Raw genomic sequence first — 20,000 nt, forward strand, 5'->3', positions numbered from 1 at the left:
TGAATTTCATAGGTCTTCGAAGATGACCTTAAAAACAGATGTCCTGTGTCACAGTAGGTGTGGCAAACTAAAGAACCATCACTGCTCAATGGCCGTAAGCGCCGAGCAAAGGCCTAAATTTGAAGCCCTTCACTGGTCTTGGAGATGTCTCCATATGAGTGAAAAATTCTCAAGAGAGACGTTAAACAAGATACAATCAATCAATCAACCCAATATATCTCTCAAACACTAAAAAATAAATATTTTTAGGAAAGTCACTTGGATTAGTGGTACTACATTATCTTTACAAAAAGAGTCATATTGTTGTACATGCATACACTGGATTGATCTCTGTGATATATATACAACCTTCACCACTGAAAGCCCTTTAAAAAAATCAACATTTCTACAAATACATCACTAGCAGTTACTGGTAAAACAGAACAAGTCTGTAACATGGGAAACACCATGGCTGTCCAATAAATAGATTAAATTTACATCCAATAACATACAAACCAGTGGGCAGTACATCAGTATGTTGAAGCTTTGATAATTACATGTTTAAGAGAACGTTTTATGATCAGTGGATGTACAAAAATCCCCCCCCCCCCCCCAAAAAAAAAATCTATCAATTTCAATAAACTTGAAAAGTAAGTTTTTGGAGATTGCAATATTTTTCCTCTTACTGCATTGAATTTTAGTACAAATATGAGGATCCAGTTTTTGATCAGAATGCAAGAATTAGCATACATGTAACTGGGAAGAACACTTACATAGGTTTCAGTAATAATGCAGCCTGTATAAACTAGTTCACAAATAGGGAATCCACTGTTCTTTTAAAGTTATTTTTTCCACACATAAGTTTTTTTTTAAAAAATAGAACAGAAATGATTCTTTGACAAATTGATCACCATTCAACAATGTTCTTGAAATTTTAGTTTCCTGTTATGCATCCATGTTTTTCACACAGTTTTAATGATTGCTACCTTCATTCTGATTACCCTGATGGTCAATACAACTTAATATCAAATATCACAATGTGAAAGTGTTTTTGAAACTTAACTACTAACATTGCATTATAGAAATATCAAAATACTTGTAAAGTTTGGTATTTTCTTACATGTAGTTATGCCCCTAACATATAAAGACCATCAAAAATATTTCTTAAAACCCAGCAAATCAAAATGATCGTGAACCAATATGACTAAAGTAAAGACCATTATCATATATAGGTCTGTACTTTAGTCAGATTGCATGATCATGAACTAAACAAAAATTTCATTTAAACAGCAAATTGGTGGATATGGGGATATTTAAGGTAAATATAACACAAAAGAATTTAAAAATTCTTATTATTCTTATATGTGATGCTTAATTAAATTAAGCATCGCCATAATAATCTTTATCAAATCTTTTTCATTTCAAATATTGTGAAATACGACAAAGTTTAAGGATCATTATATGATATTTGATTGGGCATTTTACATCCCTTTTAAGTGGAAATTGAGGTAACTTCTATCAGATATGAAATTTTTCTTACTTAGGCCTTTATACACTTCATTTTTTTGCATGACAAAAACCATAATAATAATTACAACCAGTTTTACACCATTTCTTGCAATTTGATGTCAGAATGAGGCATGTTTAAATTTGTCATTGTTTTCTAATTTTTTCTTCTGCAAACACCCTTTTCAGGAAAATTACACAAAAAGGGGACTTTTTCATAAAAGTTTTAAAAAATCAAAGAAAAATCATAAATTGATTAATACCACATCTTCTGATCTTCAGTGAATAATAAAATGAAATGAAAAATTGTGCACACATTAAATGACATAACATGTTAGGTCTATACAGAATTATAGGCCTTCCTTGGTACACTGCATGCATTAGAGATCAGATACCTTTGCCATCTTGTGATGAAATGGTACGCTATTTGGCACAAAAATCAAATAAAAATTAATACATATCTAACATTTCAAATATTATTATAAAAAATAATCACACAGCACTCTTTATATGTGCAGAGGCAGGATGGCTACAATACACAAAAATACATGTATTTAGGAGCCCTGAGAGTCTACATTATTAGGAATATCACAAAAGTCTACATGTGTATAAAAAGAGATGATATGAAATGAAATCATCAAGTGATTGAAAAAAAATCATTTACACGTACACAATATACATTTTCATGAGAACATAAAACTGCTAAAACATCTATGAAATAGTGAATGAACTTAATAAGAGTTCTGAGCTTCATACAGTTGATAGTTGAGTATAGCCAGATGTTTAAGGAACCCATCATTTGGCAAGACTTCTCTCTTTGCACGCACTAATCGTACAGCATCCATGAAGTTCATTCCTCGCTTCATCATCAGAAAAGCAATGACGATTGTTGCAGATCGACTGATACCTTTGTTGCAGTGCACAAACACTTTGCCTAGAAAAATCAATATCTGTCTTAAAGCACAGTAACTCAAGGAAATAACAATCAAAACTCTGCTTCAAACATTCATGTTTTCCAGTGAGTTAACCAATTGTTTCTCCTACAGCAAGACATAAATTGACATTCCAAGTAAAGAATTCTTTATTTTTCAAAACCAAAGCCCACAGATTCTTATTTGTTCAATAATGCCTGGACCCCCACAGCACCCTAGGACTTATTGCAGTGCTGATGTCCTTATATAAGGATAGTCTGCTTAAGGCCATCACTAAAATAAAGGCTAAGGATAGCAATGCACTAAGTTTTCATGGATACCACAGCTATTTTTTCTCAGGTAAACAATGCAACCTACCTGATGAAAAATTTATTTCATCGAAATGCCTAATTACTTATTACTGTGAAAATATTGATCAAATTCTAATTTCTATTCACCATTGATCAGGCTTATAAAATTGCTTTATGATTATCTCATTGATTTTTATCTCAATTGATACACAATTACACAAAATGCTGTTGGACATAGCTAACATTCAAGCAATTGCCCTTTGCTTCACAGATACCTTTCCCCATCTTTACATGTATAAAGATTCATTCTGTGGAGCAGTTTAGGTTTTCAAAAACAAGAGTACTGCCAACGGTACATAATACACCTGTGAAAAGCTAATATAGGGTGTTTTTCTTACACCATGATTTGTAGAACTTGGCTTCAGGTAGTATCAGCAATCATCAGGGTGTAACATTCTTTCTTTGCATCGTAAAAACAAGACAAATCATGTACTCTCTATGTAATATTTTCCCTTGGTATAAGATGTATGTGTACCAAGTTTGATGGTCCTTGCCCCAATGAATCGGTCTGCATCCTGCTATTACGACCTTGACCTTTGACCTTAAGAAACAATAGGCATAAAGTGTATGTGTACAAAGTTTGACGGTCCTAACCCCAACAGTTCAGTCTGTATATACTGCCTACAAGGTTTTCCAAGTGATACTGTGACTTTGACCTTGAAAAATAATAGGCATCTTCCTCTCATTATGGTGATCAAATGTACCAACTCGCAATATCTTGGAGCTTACAGTTCGGTTTGTATCCTGCCTACAAGGTCTTCCTACTGTGATACTGCAATCTTGACCTTTGACCTGTAACCTTGCAAAACAATAGGCATCTTTCTCTCATCATGGTGAGCAAATGTACCAACTTGCAATATCCTGAGGCTTACGGTTCAGTTTGTATCCTGCCTACAAGGTTTTCCTACTAAGTAATACTATGACCTTGACCTTTGACTTCTGACCTTGAAAAACAATAAGCATCTTCCTCTCATTATGGTGATCAAATATACTATAGTAAGTTGTAATATCCTGGAGTTTACGGTTCGGTTTGTATCCTGCCCACAAGGCTTTCCTACTAGGTGACACTACGACCTTGACCTTTGATCTTGAAAAACTATAGACATCTTCCTCTCATTATGCTGATCAAATGTACCAAGTTCTGAAATCCTGAAGTTTACGGTTTGGTCTGTATCCTGCCCACAAGGTCCAGACAGACAGATGGATGACGCCATACCATAACAGGTTCGGTCTTCGATGGGCGTATAAATACCATCATCTCTTGTAACTCAACACAAACTTTTTCACAGTCAAATTTCTATAACACACTTGGTAAAACTTAAAAGAAACAAACATACCCTCTTCCTTAAGACCATAACCTACCTTACACATTATAGAGTGAAGAAATTAATTTAATCACTCTTATAGGTTTCATAACAGATTTTAAAACCATTTCAATTTACTAGTCATCCCTACACTGAGTACAAGTTTACAATCTTGTGATATCTGACCTCCCTATAAACAATGCTTCAAGGACCAACATGCTTTTAATGGGGCATGGACACGATATGAGCTGAAAATTTTCTAATTTCATTTTCCATTTTTAATGTTTAGAATGCTTAACTAAGGTAATTCTAATGGTCAGCTAAAATTTGAATGTCAGTTGTCGAGGTATATGGGAGATACAGGGCTCACAATTCTTTGTTATGTAAACAAGGCTCGTGTCATGTTTTTGATTGCATAGGTTGAATATACTGGTAAAAGTGTGTTTAAAGCAGATTTTTTAATTTACAAGTTAATTATGAACATAATTTTAAAATAGTTTCAAGTGTTTAGCACATATCATTTTGTTTTAAACATGCTATTTTCTATTAAGCAATCTATATCATATTTAAACAAAAACATGGCACGAGCCTTGTTTACATATCAAAGAATTGTGAATACTGTCTATCACTTGTAACTCAACAACTGATATTCAAATTTTGGTTGACCATTAGAAATACTTTACTTTAGCGTTGTAAACAATAAAATTGGAAAAATAAAAATTTCAGCTCAATCGTGTTCATGCCCCTTTAATATCTGTGTAACCTTACCTCCCTAAAATTGGGTCAATGGACCAATTAACATGTTTACAATCCCTGTGGTACCTTACCACCCTAAGTGGATCGACATTTTTACAATACCAGTGATATCTTTTTTACCTACATGTATCAACAATGGGTCTATGGACCAACATGTTAACTTTTAATCCTTACCTCCCTATAAACAATGGGTCTATGGACCAACATGCTTTATCCTTACCTCCCTATAAACAATGGGTCCATGGACCAGCCATTGTTTTAATCCCTGTGATATATCTTACCTCCCTTAGCTAAGGCTTGATCTATGAAAGCCGCAGCTTTCTGGAAATACTTGGAAATGTCAAATGTGATGACATCACAGGCCTGTATTCCTAAAAACTGTATGGATACATCTTTAAAATAGGAGGAACTCGAGTCAATTTGACCATATCTGGAACCCTTGGCACAATTAACGACATGAGAAACTCCAATTCTCTTCAGTTCCTTCTTGTTTTTGGCATAGTCTCTGAAATATGTATGTTAGACTTCATTTTAAATTGCAGTGGGATTTGTCTCCTTTATATACTTCCAGCCTAATGAAATCATTAAAGGGTAGATTACTTTCACAAATTTCCTATCTATATACATCAAAATAATACCTCCTCCAAATCTCATTGGTAATTGTGGGGGATGGGGTGGCATATAATCAATAATTTTGGAGGTTGAGGGGTATAATCAATAATTTTGGAGGTTGAGGGGTATAATTAATAATTTTGGAGGTTGAGGGGTATAATTAATAATTTTGGAGGTTGAGGGGTATAATTAATAATTTTGGAGGTTGAAGGGTATAATTAATAATTTTGGAGGTTGTGGGGTATAATTAATAATTTTGGAGGTTGAGGGGTATAATTCATAATTTTGGAGGTTGAGGGGTAAAATTAATAATTTTGGAGGTTGAGGGGTATAATTCATAATTTTGGAGGTTGAGGGGTATAATTCATAATTTTGGAGGTTGAGGGGTATAATTAATAATTTTACAGAGTCAGTGTGGTTTTGTTTTTCTTCTTCATTTACATGCAACAGGAAATTCAGTTTGTATAATTATATATAACAACAATCTGATGAATGATTTATGTTTGCAATTCAGTGTGTATTTGTTCAGATCAGCTCCAGGTGACCTACCCATTTCCTATAATGATTCCTGGATAGACTTCATTGAAGGAGTCTTTGGGCGTAAAAGGGACAGTGAAGAACCGAAAATAACCAGTAGGGGGATCATCATTTCTGTCCAACGCCTGGATGTCTGCATTTTTCAGATAATGTCTCACTCTGTTCAGTGTGTGATCATTGTATTCCATCCTAAAATACAGCAACATATAAACAGATTTAACAGTGCATAAAGTTGACAGTAACATTGAAAAATTTTCACCACAAGAAAACCATTGCCAACCGAGGTATGTATACCCAAAGTGACAACGGTTTTCTTCTTTTGTTACCCTCAACTACATGCACTACATATGTTTTAATTATACTGAATCTCATACATTCATTAAATACATTGTGTATATATATATATATATATATATATATATATATATTCAATAAATTCTTTTTTCTTGGTATCGGGGTAGAATAAAGTCAAAAAATAAAATCCAATACTCAAACTTTTATCTATAGCGCTTTCGTCCTGTTAATATTTTTACTTCATGTTATTTAACATGTACATTTTACATAGAATGTCTCCTTTAATGTACAGGAATTCAGAGGCGCTTAAAACTTATAGACTGAACTATTTTAAATATGTCTGTATTTTTAAAAGTGCCTAACATTAACATTGTATAATGTTCTGACGTCACAATCATGACTGTATTATGTTTAACGTTGCCCACATAACGTCATGAGGATGACGTCATAATGGAACTTGTTTACATTGTTTAAAAATCTACTGATGAGCCCGCAGGGTGAAAGCGCAATAGATAAAAGTTTGAATATTGGATTTTATTTTTTGACTTTATATATATATATATATATATATATATATATGTATGTATATATAAACAAAGCACAAATATAAAAATAAATTCTTTAAAATATATATTTTTCACAAGTAAATTTCAACATGGTGAAATTAATTCAAAGTTTTAAGAAGTTTAAAATGCTTCTCTCTGCAACATTTACACAGTACAGGTATGAACCGATTTACATGCCAGCCTGCCGATAATTGTTTCTTTAAATCATTAAATGTGTCTTTGTTACGCACTGCAGACCACATCTATTTAATTCATTTTTAAAAATTCATGAAGGTATGAACTGCAATGCTTCACATCACCGGCATACTTCATGTGCATGATGCCAGCGTGAAGCGTTGCAATTCATACCCTCATGTAATTTCAAAAATGAACTTTATTACATTCTATTTTCATGTCTGTCGGAATTCCCAGATATCAAAATAGACGTGATGTAATTATTTTATCAAGATTCATATGATCATTGTTCACAACTGCACTGCATTCATGAGGAAATTGCCATCATTACAATTTGCAAAGATATCGAAGACAAAAACCATTGGAAATATTAATGTAAATATTTCAAAATCTCATAGAACTTCTTTCAAAAATCTATGACGCATCAATTTGAAGCATGTGATATCTTTTAAAAGGCCATTGTCAAGTAATGTTTCTTGTTGCTAGACACCACCATCTTGTAGGGTGTGGTTTTTACTCCCATAGGGAAAAATTATGCTTTTTCAAATGTTTCTTGGCCAATCAGATTCAAGTATTTAACATGAAAGCATAATCATAATAGATTATTGACCACCTCTCCTCAATATTAAATTGTCACAGGAGCTTGGTTGTCAGATATTTTTCATCTGGATCAAATCTATTTTTATTCAAAAATCCTTAAAAAATTGTGAAAACCCCTCCTTGCATGTAAAGAATGCATCAAGTCTGTATTCAATAAATATACTCTAGGGATGACAAACATTATTTTGAATTAAAGAGGTAACTGACTTCAAGCTAATTTTCTAATACTTTCCTCCTAAGATATATCAGAGTATCTGAAGAACTATATATAGCCTTAGATTAAACATCTACCTGTTGTATCTTAACATGGCACTGGAAATGCCTATTCCACACCATCTAAATTACCAAACATATTAACAATGTTGACATTACATCGTGAAATAAATATCTGCAATTTAGAGACAGAGGTTCCAATGTCATAGGTGGTGTTTCTGAGCTTTTCCAATTGGCGTCATGTTGAAATCCATTAACAACATGGATAACATACAGATTTTTAGGGTTGATTTAAATGAAACCTCTAAAATTCATGAAGCATGGTCTATATCATGTTAGAAATAGCAGGGGGATTTGACAGAACATATTAAAAATGTACATATTTTAAAAGTAAAAGTCAAATCAAAGACTGTAAAGAACAAGAGGCTAATTTGGCTTCGCTATGTATTTAAGTGGTTAAACACAGGTTCGATCGCTGGTGGCCAGATAGCTCAGTTGGTAGGGCACCTGACTGGAGATTAAATGGGCCCAGGTTCAAATCCTGGTGTGTTCTGTTGGATTTTCTCCTTTCCAATTACATTTGATCCCATTAACCACCCCTGGACGTGCAGCTTAAAGTCCTGCCAGGGGCAAAAAGAATCTGGGTTGTGTGTCAAGTTAAGCAGGGAAGAATGTAGCAGTCAAATGGGTTTGATCACCAATGACCAGGTAGCTCAGTTGGTAGATTGTTTTGCTGTTTTCTGCCACACTCAACAATTTTTCAGTTATCTGGTGGCGCCCAGTTTTTTATTGGTGAAAGAGAGAACCCAGATACAATGTACCTGAGAAGAGATCACCGACCTTCCGCAAGTAAACTGGGAAACTTTCGCACTTACCGGTGCGAGTGGGATTCGAACCCGCACCGACCATAGGTGCTAGGTCATGTGATTTTGAGCACGATGCTCTAACCAAGGAGGCCCCCCAGTTGGTAGAGCACTTAACCAGAGATTCAGGAGCCCCGGGTTCGAATCCCGGTCTGGTCCATTGTGTTTCCTTCCTTCCAGTTACAGCTGTCTTCTAAAACAACTTTATAAGCAAAGTTTACTTTAATATGTAGAGGGCATTCACTTTACTGTGATATGAGTGTGATATAATCTAAATGTTATGATGATTTAATAAGTGCAAGGCACTTCTACTTTGCTCTTAAACTGAGACACACAAATGGAACTCGATTGTCACAACAAATTGAATGATGTGGAGAAGCCGGCATTAAAATACCTATTGGGCAATATCAAGACTTATCTAAGAGTAAACTGCTGTCATCATGCAATTCACTTGGAAATTAATGTATCACATTATTACAATTATAAATGTCAAACTACAATAAGGATAATCAATTGGTGGTAATAAAAAAGGGGTGTTATTTTATTAATATCTGTAGAGGTCTTCATCTGTGACGAATACAAAACATCCTTAGAAAATTTCAGAAGACGTGTATTTATATACAATTGTACAAAATTAATGCTCTAGCTAAACTCTAATACTGTCTGGCAGCGTCAAGTGTTTGTGTTTAATGAAAACATCAGAAAATTTGTAAATCTGATTTTCATGACATTTCAAAATACATATATATATATATATATTGATCTACCTACCCACCTAAAAAAATTGTGGGTTGGAGTACATCAAACAAAAAAAATTTAATGATGGCCTTGTGTTTCTTCATTTCTATTAAATGTTGTCAGATATAAGTATCTTGAAGAGATTGTCTGTGATTTGTTTCAAGAAAACAATACAGTTTCCAATCACCCCTCTCATCTGTCAATCACAGTCTTCCACTTCAGGGGTCAATTTCTACACTTCCCATTGACACAGTTGTAATGAATTTCTTCAAAACACATCCTTCATGTCCTTAGTACTACGGTCTACTCCAAGTGATTCACTTGTTTTATTGGAATTATAATCCACTCCTTTTATTCCTTTGACAATTCTCTTTTATTGCTAAAATTGGCATTGTTTTCATTCGTTACTGAATTGAAAGTCATCTGCCACTGTGAACCATAAACGGTTCCTAAATATTTCGTACCCCAATTATTTCACACCCCTAATTATGTCTCATTCTTACTTCTTTATGCATTAGCAATAAAAATCAAATTTGAAGTTAGTAACATAGTGATGATGGACATTATAGCCATATTTGTTGCAATACTTTTGGCCATTCAGTGTATCTTTGAAATATGCATGTATACATAAGTAACATTATAATTATATACTTTCAATTTCATCTCTCCTTTTTTCTTTAAAAGTTTGCGGGCATATATCACACGATATATGCCCGGAAACATTCCGGCCCGCAAACATTACGTCACAATCAATACACAAGCAAATTACTACGTTGTTAATTTTCAAATTTTTCGTGTTTTTCATCTTTTACTCAGTTAAACCAATAAAGAAATTGTAAAAAAATAAATTATTGTTAGTTTCTAAATGAAATTGAAAGCATATAATAAAAAGGTTATAGACTTTGTATGGGAAATATGACGACCTCATTTTTTGTCGCGGACGGACCTCGCAAGCTCGGTCCGTCTACGCACCAAAAAACTTGGTCGTCATATTTTCCCATACAAAGTCTATAACCTATCAATATGAATCTTGTTCACAAAGTTGCTTTATATTTGAAGAAAGGAAAATGCACTTTTTTTTCTTCAAATTTTGAAAATCCAGGAAAAGTCTAACATTGTTGAGTGTTGACATCATTTCATAAGATTGCTAGCAATTTTTAAATGACACATGTGCTTTTTCAGAAATATAGACCAACAATTAGAACATGCACAGACTCGTGGTCCGCCAAATTTCCCACAATAAGGTAAATCACGTGATTTTTAATTTTAGTAACATGGCCTTCAAATGTTTGATGATCAGGCCTCAATGGGGGAGGTTGTAGCTTCTTACTCTGTCTTGTTGGTAGATGATGTGGTAATTTGGAGCAGTGAGGCGGTATAGCTCATATAGAAAATGTTTGAAAGGTCCCCAGATTACAAATGGTCAGTATCAAAGTGAAAGTAGAACCAAAAATAATATTTTACTTTTATTTTGAGCTGCCCAAAATCCGTATAAAAAGTGGCCGGAAGTTTAAAACTTATACGAAAAAATGTCTATTTTCTAGGGAAGAAAAAAAAATTCAAAGTGCTGAAAAAATGATTGGGTTGGGGCAAATTTGACAGGTCGGTCAGAGTACATCAAACATCAAACAAATCAATTTTCATTTTAAGCCTTAATATGATTATAAGTAACCATTCCAATTCTTTTCAAATTTGGTATGAAGCATCTATGGGAGAAGGGGTACATCAATTGTAAATGTTAGGACTCCATCACCCCATGGACTGCATGCAGTCCAGGACAAAAACTTCCAAAAATTTACAAATTAAAAAAATTATTCCCTACAACTATACACAAGAAAAACTATTTGTCACAGGCACTTGTTTCATACATGGGTCACCCCCTCCTTACTAATACCACAAGTCTTGTGGTATTGGGTTGTATTAGTAAGAAGGTGGTGACCCACGTATGAAACAAGTGCATGTGCTATAGGTGCATGTTTCTGATATCGGGACATGAAGTGTTACAAATATAATATAAATTCAAAGAACCTAAATTTAAAAAAAAAAAGGTGATATTTTAAACCGTTTTTAAAAACAACAATTAAATTCTATAGTCTGTCTAGAAAATATCCAACCTGACTGAAGAGCAGACATTTAAACTGGGATTCCGAAATCTATCAGTTACATAAAAACGTTTGATCTAGACAGTACACATTGGTGTAGGTGTCAGTCCAAATGTTCAGCCGAGCCGAATTTCAGCCGAGATTAACAGGTCCAGTCCAAAGACTATTTCTACCTACGTAGCTATTAATAGCTACCTAGGTATTTAAACCTACTCAAAGTAACTACTTTTACCTGTTTTGGAAAATATAAATAAATAATAATTAAGGCGCATCTTTTAAACAGGTCAGTCGTTTTATGTATCATGTTGTGCATGTGCACGGCAAAATTCGGAGTGTAAATTGAATACTTTACAAGGGTGGAGAATGCAGAGGAAATGCATGAAAATTTGCCCCAAAACCTTTAATGTAAAAAATGCATGAATTAAGGTAAACTTTAAAATTAATACAGATTTGTAAGACATTCTAGGCTTTTTATCACATAGCTTTGATCCTAAGCTCCTAGAAAATGGAACTGGGTGCTGTTATTGATGCAAATCTGAAAGGTTAGAAAGTAATCAATTTTGTTCAATATTTTTGTGGTATTCATCGTCAGACTTGTAGATACCTTCCAGCACAAATGTCTTAGGAAAATCTTAAAGATCTACTGGCCAATGAAAATATCAAATGTAGCAGTAAGAGAGATAGCACGAGTAGCAAAGATCAGCACTATGATAAAAACACACAGATGGCAGTGGATTGGACATGTGCTACGGATGGATAAAAGAACACACCCATATGTAGCCCTTAGTTGGACACCAGAAGGAAAAAGAAAGAGAGGAAGACCGAAGGAAACGTGGAGAAGAACAATAGAAAGAGAGAGGAAAGAACTAGGTTTTGGGTCATGGACAGAGGCAGCAAGATCAGCCCAGGATAGAAGTAAATGGGGAGGACTTGTTCATGGCCCTATTCTCCACGAGGAGAGAAGGAATTAAGTCAAGTAAGTCATTCATCGTCAGACAGTGTAAGTGAATCAAGAAATTTGGTACACACCGTTCCTGCGTGTGGCCACGAAATGCAAGTAAAGGAAAAAGTAGGTAATAATAGCTACCTGGAGTAGGTTTAAATACCTACGTAGATACGTAGGTAGAAATAGTCTCCCGAGGTCTGGACCTGATTAAGTAGTCATGTAGTTGTAAAATTACTTCTGACTTGCATATTATTATTAGTAATAAAAGGCGATAGGACTGGTTAAATCATTTAAACGCATCTCCAAAACACAAATACAAACAATATGACACACCTTTTGCCTCAGCCTGTGTTATTTTCCTTTTTATCTCTGTCTCTGAACTCATGAATTCTACTGTTGTCAATGGATTGATTCTTCGCGTCTTAAAATAAACATGATTTAATCCCACAGTGTAACTACGTACAATACGCCTATCATTACAAAAAACGATCAACCAAATCAATTAAAAACGCTTAATTATCAGATCTATATATAGGCCTATAGATGCATGAAAATTACAGAAAAATTAACAAAATTCAAAACATCTCACCTTTACTTTCGTTTCGGACTTTCAACTTCAGTTAGGATAATATTAATTTGAACTTTGATTATTCATTCCTTCAAAATATGATTGATTAGGTTTATTCATTTTTCCATTTATATCGCCTAAGCTAAATATCAATTATAGCACAAACAATTTCTTATGTGATAAAGTCATGTCTCATAGACTTATAAAAGAAAAAACTCAATCTTGGTATGAGCTATCAAAAATCGGAAATTAAGCATATTCTCGATCCGGATGATTTAATCAGAATCTTTATAAAGTTTGCTACTGTGAATTATATGCTGGGAAACGAAAACATGATACAACATTGAAGGAAAAACTATTTATTGATTGAAATTATAAGCAGAACCAGAGAATGGTCCTTCCGACGGTTATTTCTTTTGTTGCAGGAGTAGTACTACGATTAGCATTATTTAGATCTTCACTTCCCGAATGGCTAAGCACCAAAAGAGAAGTTGTAACTCCAATTACATCTTGGGGTCGTGGTATGTAAAGCTGTATCGATCTTAGTGAGATCAAATTAAGATAGGCCTAGTTAAACCTAATTATTCTCGAAATTAGTACTGCCTGGCCATATGTCCGAGTTTGAAAATGATACCGAGCGAAGCTCGGACGGGCCGAAGGCCCGTCCGCGAAGCAAGGCTCTAAAGGTAACACGTATGTAAAAGAAAAAAGTCAAAATCAGCAAAATAAAAAGAGATAATCTCTATATACGTTCACTGAAATTTTCGTGATCCATATGGGCGCCGCCATTTATTTTTTCATTACCTGCTTCAACAGTTATTCGTGTTTTATTTTGAATGCCAATAATAGAAGACTCTGACGTGCAATTCGTAATTTAAACACTCAGTTTGTTCAAAGTGAATAGTATAATTATCATTGTAACAGGTTTTAGCAAATAAATACATATAAAACCGTAATACGACTAAATAGATGAACGAGTTCATGAGTTTCTTTAATAAGAATATACGATAAAATTACGGTTACTTTTTTACCATTTTGAATTTATTGGTTAATCTTGTTTAGTTTTAACGGCCTTTTTCATTGCATACGGAATGTATTATTGTTGTTTATAATTGTTTGCTTTGAAAAAGGGCTAAGTGTGACGTCACAATACACAGTTTACGTCGCCTTGCGTTTTATTTCCCGCGTTCAATGAATAGGCGGATCATGTAAAACTGTTGTCCCCATATAAACTCCTTTAATGAGATGTTACTGGGTGTTTAGCGCAAGGAAATTTCATTCAATATATATATTTTTAAATGAATCACAATCTACCGTACTTAACGGAATTATGATTACCACTCGGGAAACGGAGTTACGTACATGCTTCGCTCGGTCCAACGATCACATCGTATACATATTATGTCTTATGGTGTAACCATGTTAGAGGGCGAAGCAAAACATGTGTTGGCTTTAGACAGGTTGGGAACACTTCCCATATAGCGAGATATTCTCGCTAAAACGCGATTATCCCTCTCTAGCGAGAATAAATATATCCCGTACAACCGAGAAAAACACCTGTTGAGTACATCTCTTTGTGATTCACGTGAAAAGAAGAAAAAGTGCTACAATGTCTGATACTTCTACAAATATAATATGTTTTACGGCGTTACCGTGTTTGAGGGCGAAGCAAAAAAGTTTTGGCATTATTATTTATATCCAAAACAGGACAAAAACAACCCGAAGTTAGCACGCGGACGTAGCTGTATCAAAGCATCCTAATTTTGGACATTTGATCCGCCTATATATTGAACGCGGGAAGTATAACGCAATCGATGTAAACAGTACATTGTGACATCATATTCAGCGTCGTTATTTAGCAAATTTACAAACATAGCGTTTGAACCACAACAAAAATCATGGCGTTAATCGTGGAGTGATTATATATGATTAGGAAAATAAAATTTACATGCTTTTACGGATTTTATGTAACATCTCAGAACGACGTGAACTAGGGTAGACGAGATTCAAAATGGAGGAATACATGTCCACGCGCTAATATTCGAATCGACGCCATTGGTACCAAACTTTTCAAGTTCCATAGGTATGATTTAATTTTTCATTATTTTCCTATATTTTCCTTTTAAACATGTATATACGTGTTACCTATAGGGAGAGCTCCGCTCTCACGGCCCTTCGGGCCGTGAGAGGGCTTCGCCCTCTATTAATCAAAACAAAAACACTCACGATGTGCATTGGATTTCAGACTTCTTCCCTCTTATGCAGCAACTTTGATATGAAATTTCTTGACTGTATTGTCAGTTTTACAGAGACAATTTGTGTCATATCGAGTTTGTGTCACTCATTCAGCATTGCACGGAGTTTGCCATTATTTTCAATAAAGACACCAAAGCAACTCCATGACAGACCTAAGTCGTTAAAACAGCTCGGCAGGTGTGAATGTCATGGGTCCTTGGAGATGACCTTAAAATGAACGGATGTCCCGTGTCACAGTAGGTGTGGCACGCTAAAGAACCCTCAGTGCTCAATGGCTCTAAGTGCCGAGCATAGGCCTAAATTTGAAGCCCTTCACCGGTCTTGGTGATGTCTCCATATGAGTGAAAAATTCTCGAGCGAGACGTTAAGCAAGATACAATCCAAAGCAACTGTTTATGGTAATGTTTACTTTCTTGCTAAAGAGGGATAATCACATTTTAGTCAGGAGATCTCGCTATAGGGGAAGTGTTCCCAACCTGACCTATTCATTGAATGTGGGAAATAAAATACAAGTACGACAGTTCATTGTGACGTCATATTCGGTGTCAGTGTTTAGTAAATTTACAAACATAAGAGACGCGGTACAATTGTGTTAATCCAGAAGTGATTATATATGATTGAAAAAACATGGTATTCATGCTTTTACGGATTTTATGTGACATCTCAGAATGACATGAACATGGGTACATGACAGGGTTGTCACTAGAAATTATTGAAGATGAGTCCTGGACTCGTGCTTTATAAACAGCTTGAGTCCCATGAAAATTTGATGAGCCTTTTTTATATAAGACAATTAAAATGGAAGCAGTACAAAGCATATAAATTTTAAGATTTATTTTTAATCATTCGCGACTTGGTCTCGGATGACTAATTGTCCACGCCAACAGAATTACTTCCCCAAATCTCCTATCATCACAACAACCCTAATCAATATTAAACAGCATTTTAATCAATTTATTATTGTGATAAAATAGATGCGTACTAGTTTTGTTTGCCGACGATCTATAAAACCTACCAAAGTTTACAAATTATGTGCATGCAACATTTGATTCCAATAAAAATGGGTACCGGAAGACAAACATTTATATTCAAATATAGATTCTGATATGTAAAAAAATAAATAATTAGATAAAAATGTTCTTCATTTTGCATCTTATCTAATTATATTTTTATAGTATAAATAATTCACACAGTCCTAATTGGCTGACACTAAACACACGTCGGATTGGGACACTGTGAAATCACAGGGGCTAAGCCCGTTTTGGCCCCAAACCCTGTGATACCATAAATATAAATCACAGGGTTTGGGCCCAAAACGTGCTTAGCCCTGGTGTGTGAAATCCATGGTATATTTCAGCTCACTAGAGCGTAATGTTTTACCTAGATTTTTTCCTACTACGAGATTTAATTGATAAACAATATCAGGGCTTCTAAGTAAAATTATGTTTTTAACTCGGAGTCCGCGATGCGTCTGCGGGACTCACCATATCAGACAAACTTGCGTCTCAAATGAATTTTCTGAGTTAAGGACGCAGATTGTTGCGTTAGTGACAACCCTGCACGAGATTCAAATTGGAGAACTACATGTTCTCTTGTTGTATTATATAGCCCATTCGCCCCTCCTTAAATTGTCTGCACCCTCAAATACACACAACCCAGATTATCTTTTACTCTGGCAGGAACTCCACCTACAAGCCCAAGGGGTGGCAGAATGAGACTCGCCAATGTAATATTGATAAATGAAATAGGGAGGAGAAAATTTGGGGGCTGGGTGGGGAATCAAATCTGGTACCCCTGCATTACTAGTCAGCTGTTCTAACCAGGCCAATATCCATCATCCATATAGCTCATACCATTACACCAGCAACAAACGATCAGAAAATGATTTGAAAATCATTATGATTACATGATATTACAAATCTTCTATACATACTATATTCAGTTTGAATTCCATTAGAATTAGACTAGAGATTACTTCTGAATCAGAGCAAAATTTAAAAGAAAGTAAATGTGTAAACTCCGGACATTTTACTCTCAAACTGAATAAAAGTGCGAAGCACTTTTATGTTAAGTAAAATGTCCGGAGTTTACACACCGATAAATTCTTCAAAAAGAATGTTTGATTCTTATAATTCCAATTTATTCACTTTATTAACAATTGCAAAAGTAGTTTCCTTGCACTATGTTATTTATTTTCAGGCGTGTATGAATACATCGCGTTTTCGGATTTATTGATGTGTAAACTCTTGTTCAGCTTTATTTTTGTCCAATCAAAACAATTGTAATAAATAACATTGGAATTATATACTAATAAAAAACAATTAAATCCATTTCAGCAATGGAAGGCTTGGCATTACATAAAGAAGGTATTTCCCCATACTCTGGTGACATTTTTCATGAGGTAACCATTATCTATGAATCATTGTATTTTGATGAAATATCTTGTCAACTATCTATACCAAATGATGCAATCTGCTAGGCTATTTCTGCAAATATTTTTTTATCTGCAAAATTTATTTGAAGTGTTTAAGTGGTAACTTTGAAGCTGGTTTTTGTTTAGTGTAATCCAAAGTTGTAGAAAAATGAAAGAAATATTGAATTTGTCTGTCTAAATTTCCAACATTGATGACCCCTTATCTTACCATTTGCAAGGTATCAGACAGGAAACTGGTATGAGTGATCATGCTGTGAATAGATATGTGTGTGTATATATATATGTATATATATATATTTATATATATATATATATATATTGTCTTAATATCTTTGTTTGAACTAATAATCTTTGTAGGTCAGGGTTGATCCAAATGACTATTTTCAAAAGAAATTTCCTTTAACTCTGTTTACTTGAGTTGAATGAAATTGTACATTATTCAAATTGAATGTGTATTTTACATCATTATCATGATTATATATCAATTTTTATAGAGTCCTTTGATGTTAAAGATTCTTGGCTTCATCACCAGGTTCTCACCAAATACCATTAATCTAATATTTGTGGTAAGAATATGGGTACTCTTTTGTATCTATAATTATTTTGATCATATTAGCGAAATGATACAGTAGTCTTGAGATTGAAATTTCTTCATGTTAGAGTGAGGATTAATAAGCTACTAAAACTTTTATGTTCCAGGCACTGGATATAATTCAAGGAATGATTCTGCTTCGGATTGCTAATCAGTTTGGAAGACATGAAGTATATCAATTTACCTTTTTTTTCTTCTTTTTTTGTTTAAAGAGATTATCTTGTTGCACACTGTATATAGGAAAATATTAAGGAAAAATTTCTGTAGAAACATTAAATGTAGCTAGATCTTAGAAATAAAAATACAAGGAGTGAAATACAAACATGTATAGGATATAACAAAGTAGTTCTATATTCTTTGAAGATGATTCCAGTGTAGCCTTAGTGATTGTAGTTTTAATTACAGCTTCTGAGACAGGCATCAAGAGTGAAAAATTTCCATCCAGACGCTAAAAAGTTTTTACTCAGGAAGGAAGACTTGTTTGATCTTCAGTTTTATATCACTGTGGCGTAAGTTTTTGGATTTTCTATTCCCCTGCAGTTCTGTGTATTATAGGTGTCATTACACTTGTCTGTCGTCAGTCCTTCTGTACTGGCTCAAAATCTGACTCTGTGGCATGTCATGACCCTGAGCCAAGGTCATTTCATTCTAGTTTAGGTTCAGGGGCAGAGAGATATGTCCCATTAAGACATCTCTAATGTGTTTCCCTGTGAAGAGAGATTTTGTGAATAAATTGGTGACATTACAGGGAGATAACTGAGTAAATTCTTTAATAATGACTACTCCATGATATTGCAGACTGTGCTGATTTGCAAACATATATGAGCAAAAACCAATCGTAATACATGCAAGAATAATTAAATTTGAAGTACCCAGGTTTCAAAAGCAAAATAAATTTCAGCAAGATTTGCACTTTATTAGATGGTTTTTAGACATGTCAATATAACACATCACTTCAGAGAGGCCTGGGGGGAAAGTATATAGCTAATAAATGACAAAATTCTGGTTTGATCTGTAATCAGGTAAAATTAACAGTGATAAATCAGATCAACATATGCTTGTCTGAAATTCTGAACGTCCATTGGGAATGGGCCATACCGATTCTGAAACTAAGAAGACTGAAACGAAACAAAAGGGTCATAGTTCCATTGAAGTGAAAGATTATCTGTAATCATCAATATAAAACTATGCATTAAAAATCAGCTCAATAACTGCAAAGATTAAAGTAGGTAAAGTACAGATATGATGGAATGACAGGACAGCCGCTCTATATCAGTGCCACTGTACTACAGGAACATCAAAGGCCTGACTTATTTTGTTTTCAATGTATTTGGATCAACTACTGAAAGCTGCATAAATTTAATTTTAATAGAATTTAACTGGGCAAACATTAAAACTTTACTGCATCATAGTCTTTTCTTTGTGAGTAAAATGAAATCTGTTGTATTTAGAGAGAGTTTTATTTGTTTAAACTTATGGTACATTTAGTGAATGTTTTGTTGCTGGCAGTATGTCACTTATAAAAACCTACTGTCTTTCTATATTTCAGATTTTCATTTAATCCATATAGTGTAGCAACATGCCTGGCAAAGTCTACAGCTGTGTTCAATAACATAGTCATCCTACTTGCTCTGTATTATATGCTTAAAGGTTAGTTTCTCAAAAGTTTTTTTGTACC

General features: G+C 34.2%; 3 protein-coding genes across 3 annotated transcripts in view; 1 reads left to right on the forward strand and 2 right to left on the reverse strand.

The window, feature by feature from the left end:
- Positions 1–1,688, reverse strand: part of LOC125655673 (serine/threonine-protein kinase Nek11-like) — a 21,943-nt gene extending 20,255 nt beyond the window's left edge. Inside the window, exon 1 of the mRNA XM_048886096.2 lies at positions 1–1,688. This exon is cut by the window's left edge and continues 2,368 nt beyond it. The gene's annotated coding sequence lies outside the window, so the exon portion shown is untranslated.
- LOC125655672 (dual specificity protein phosphatase 3-like) overlaps positions 1–13,105 on the reverse strand; it is a 15,114-nt gene extending 2,009 nt beyond the window's left edge. Inside the window, exons 1-5 of the mRNA XM_048886069.2 lie at positions 13,062–13,105; positions 12,806–12,893; positions 5,989–6,165; positions 5,109–5,332; positions 1–2,419 (exon numbers count right to left, since the gene is read on the reverse strand). The exon at positions 1–2,419 is cut by the window's left edge and continues 2,009 nt beyond it. Coding sequence (XP_048742026.1) covers positions 2,217–2,419; positions 5,109–5,332; positions 5,989–6,164 — 603 coding nt within the window. The 5' untranslated portion in view covers position 6,165; positions 12,806–12,893; positions 13,062–13,105 and the 3' untranslated portion in view covers positions 1–2,216. The remainder of the gene's footprint in view (positions 2,420–5,108; positions 5,333–5,988; positions 6,166–12,805; positions 12,894–13,061) is intronic.
- Positions 13,106–13,321: 216 nt separating this feature from the next.
- Positions 13,322–20,000, forward strand: part of LOC125655668 (phosphatidylinositol glycan anchor biosynthesis class U protein-like) — a 12,414-nt gene continuing 5,735 nt past the window's right edge. The window contains exons 1-6 of the mRNA XM_048886055.2: positions 13,322–13,561; positions 17,633–17,697; positions 18,225–18,296; positions 18,430–18,492; positions 18,728–18,831; positions 19,872–19,972. Of these exons, the coding sequence (XP_048742012.2) occupies positions 13,432–13,561; positions 17,633–17,697; positions 18,225–18,296; positions 18,430–18,492; positions 18,728–18,831; positions 19,872–19,972 (535 nt within the window). The 5' untranslated portion in view covers positions 13,322–13,431. The remainder of the gene's footprint in view (positions 13,562–17,632; positions 17,698–18,224; positions 18,297–18,429; positions 18,493–18,727; positions 18,832–19,871; positions 19,973–20,000) is intronic.

This window comes from Ostrea edulis, chromosome 1 (genome assembly GCF_947568905.1).
Source record: "Ostrea edulis chromosome 1, xbOstEdul1.1, whole genome shotgun sequence".
NCBI classification, from domain to species: Eukaryota; Metazoa; Mollusca; class Bivalvia; order Ostreida; family Ostreidae; genus Ostrea; species Ostrea edulis.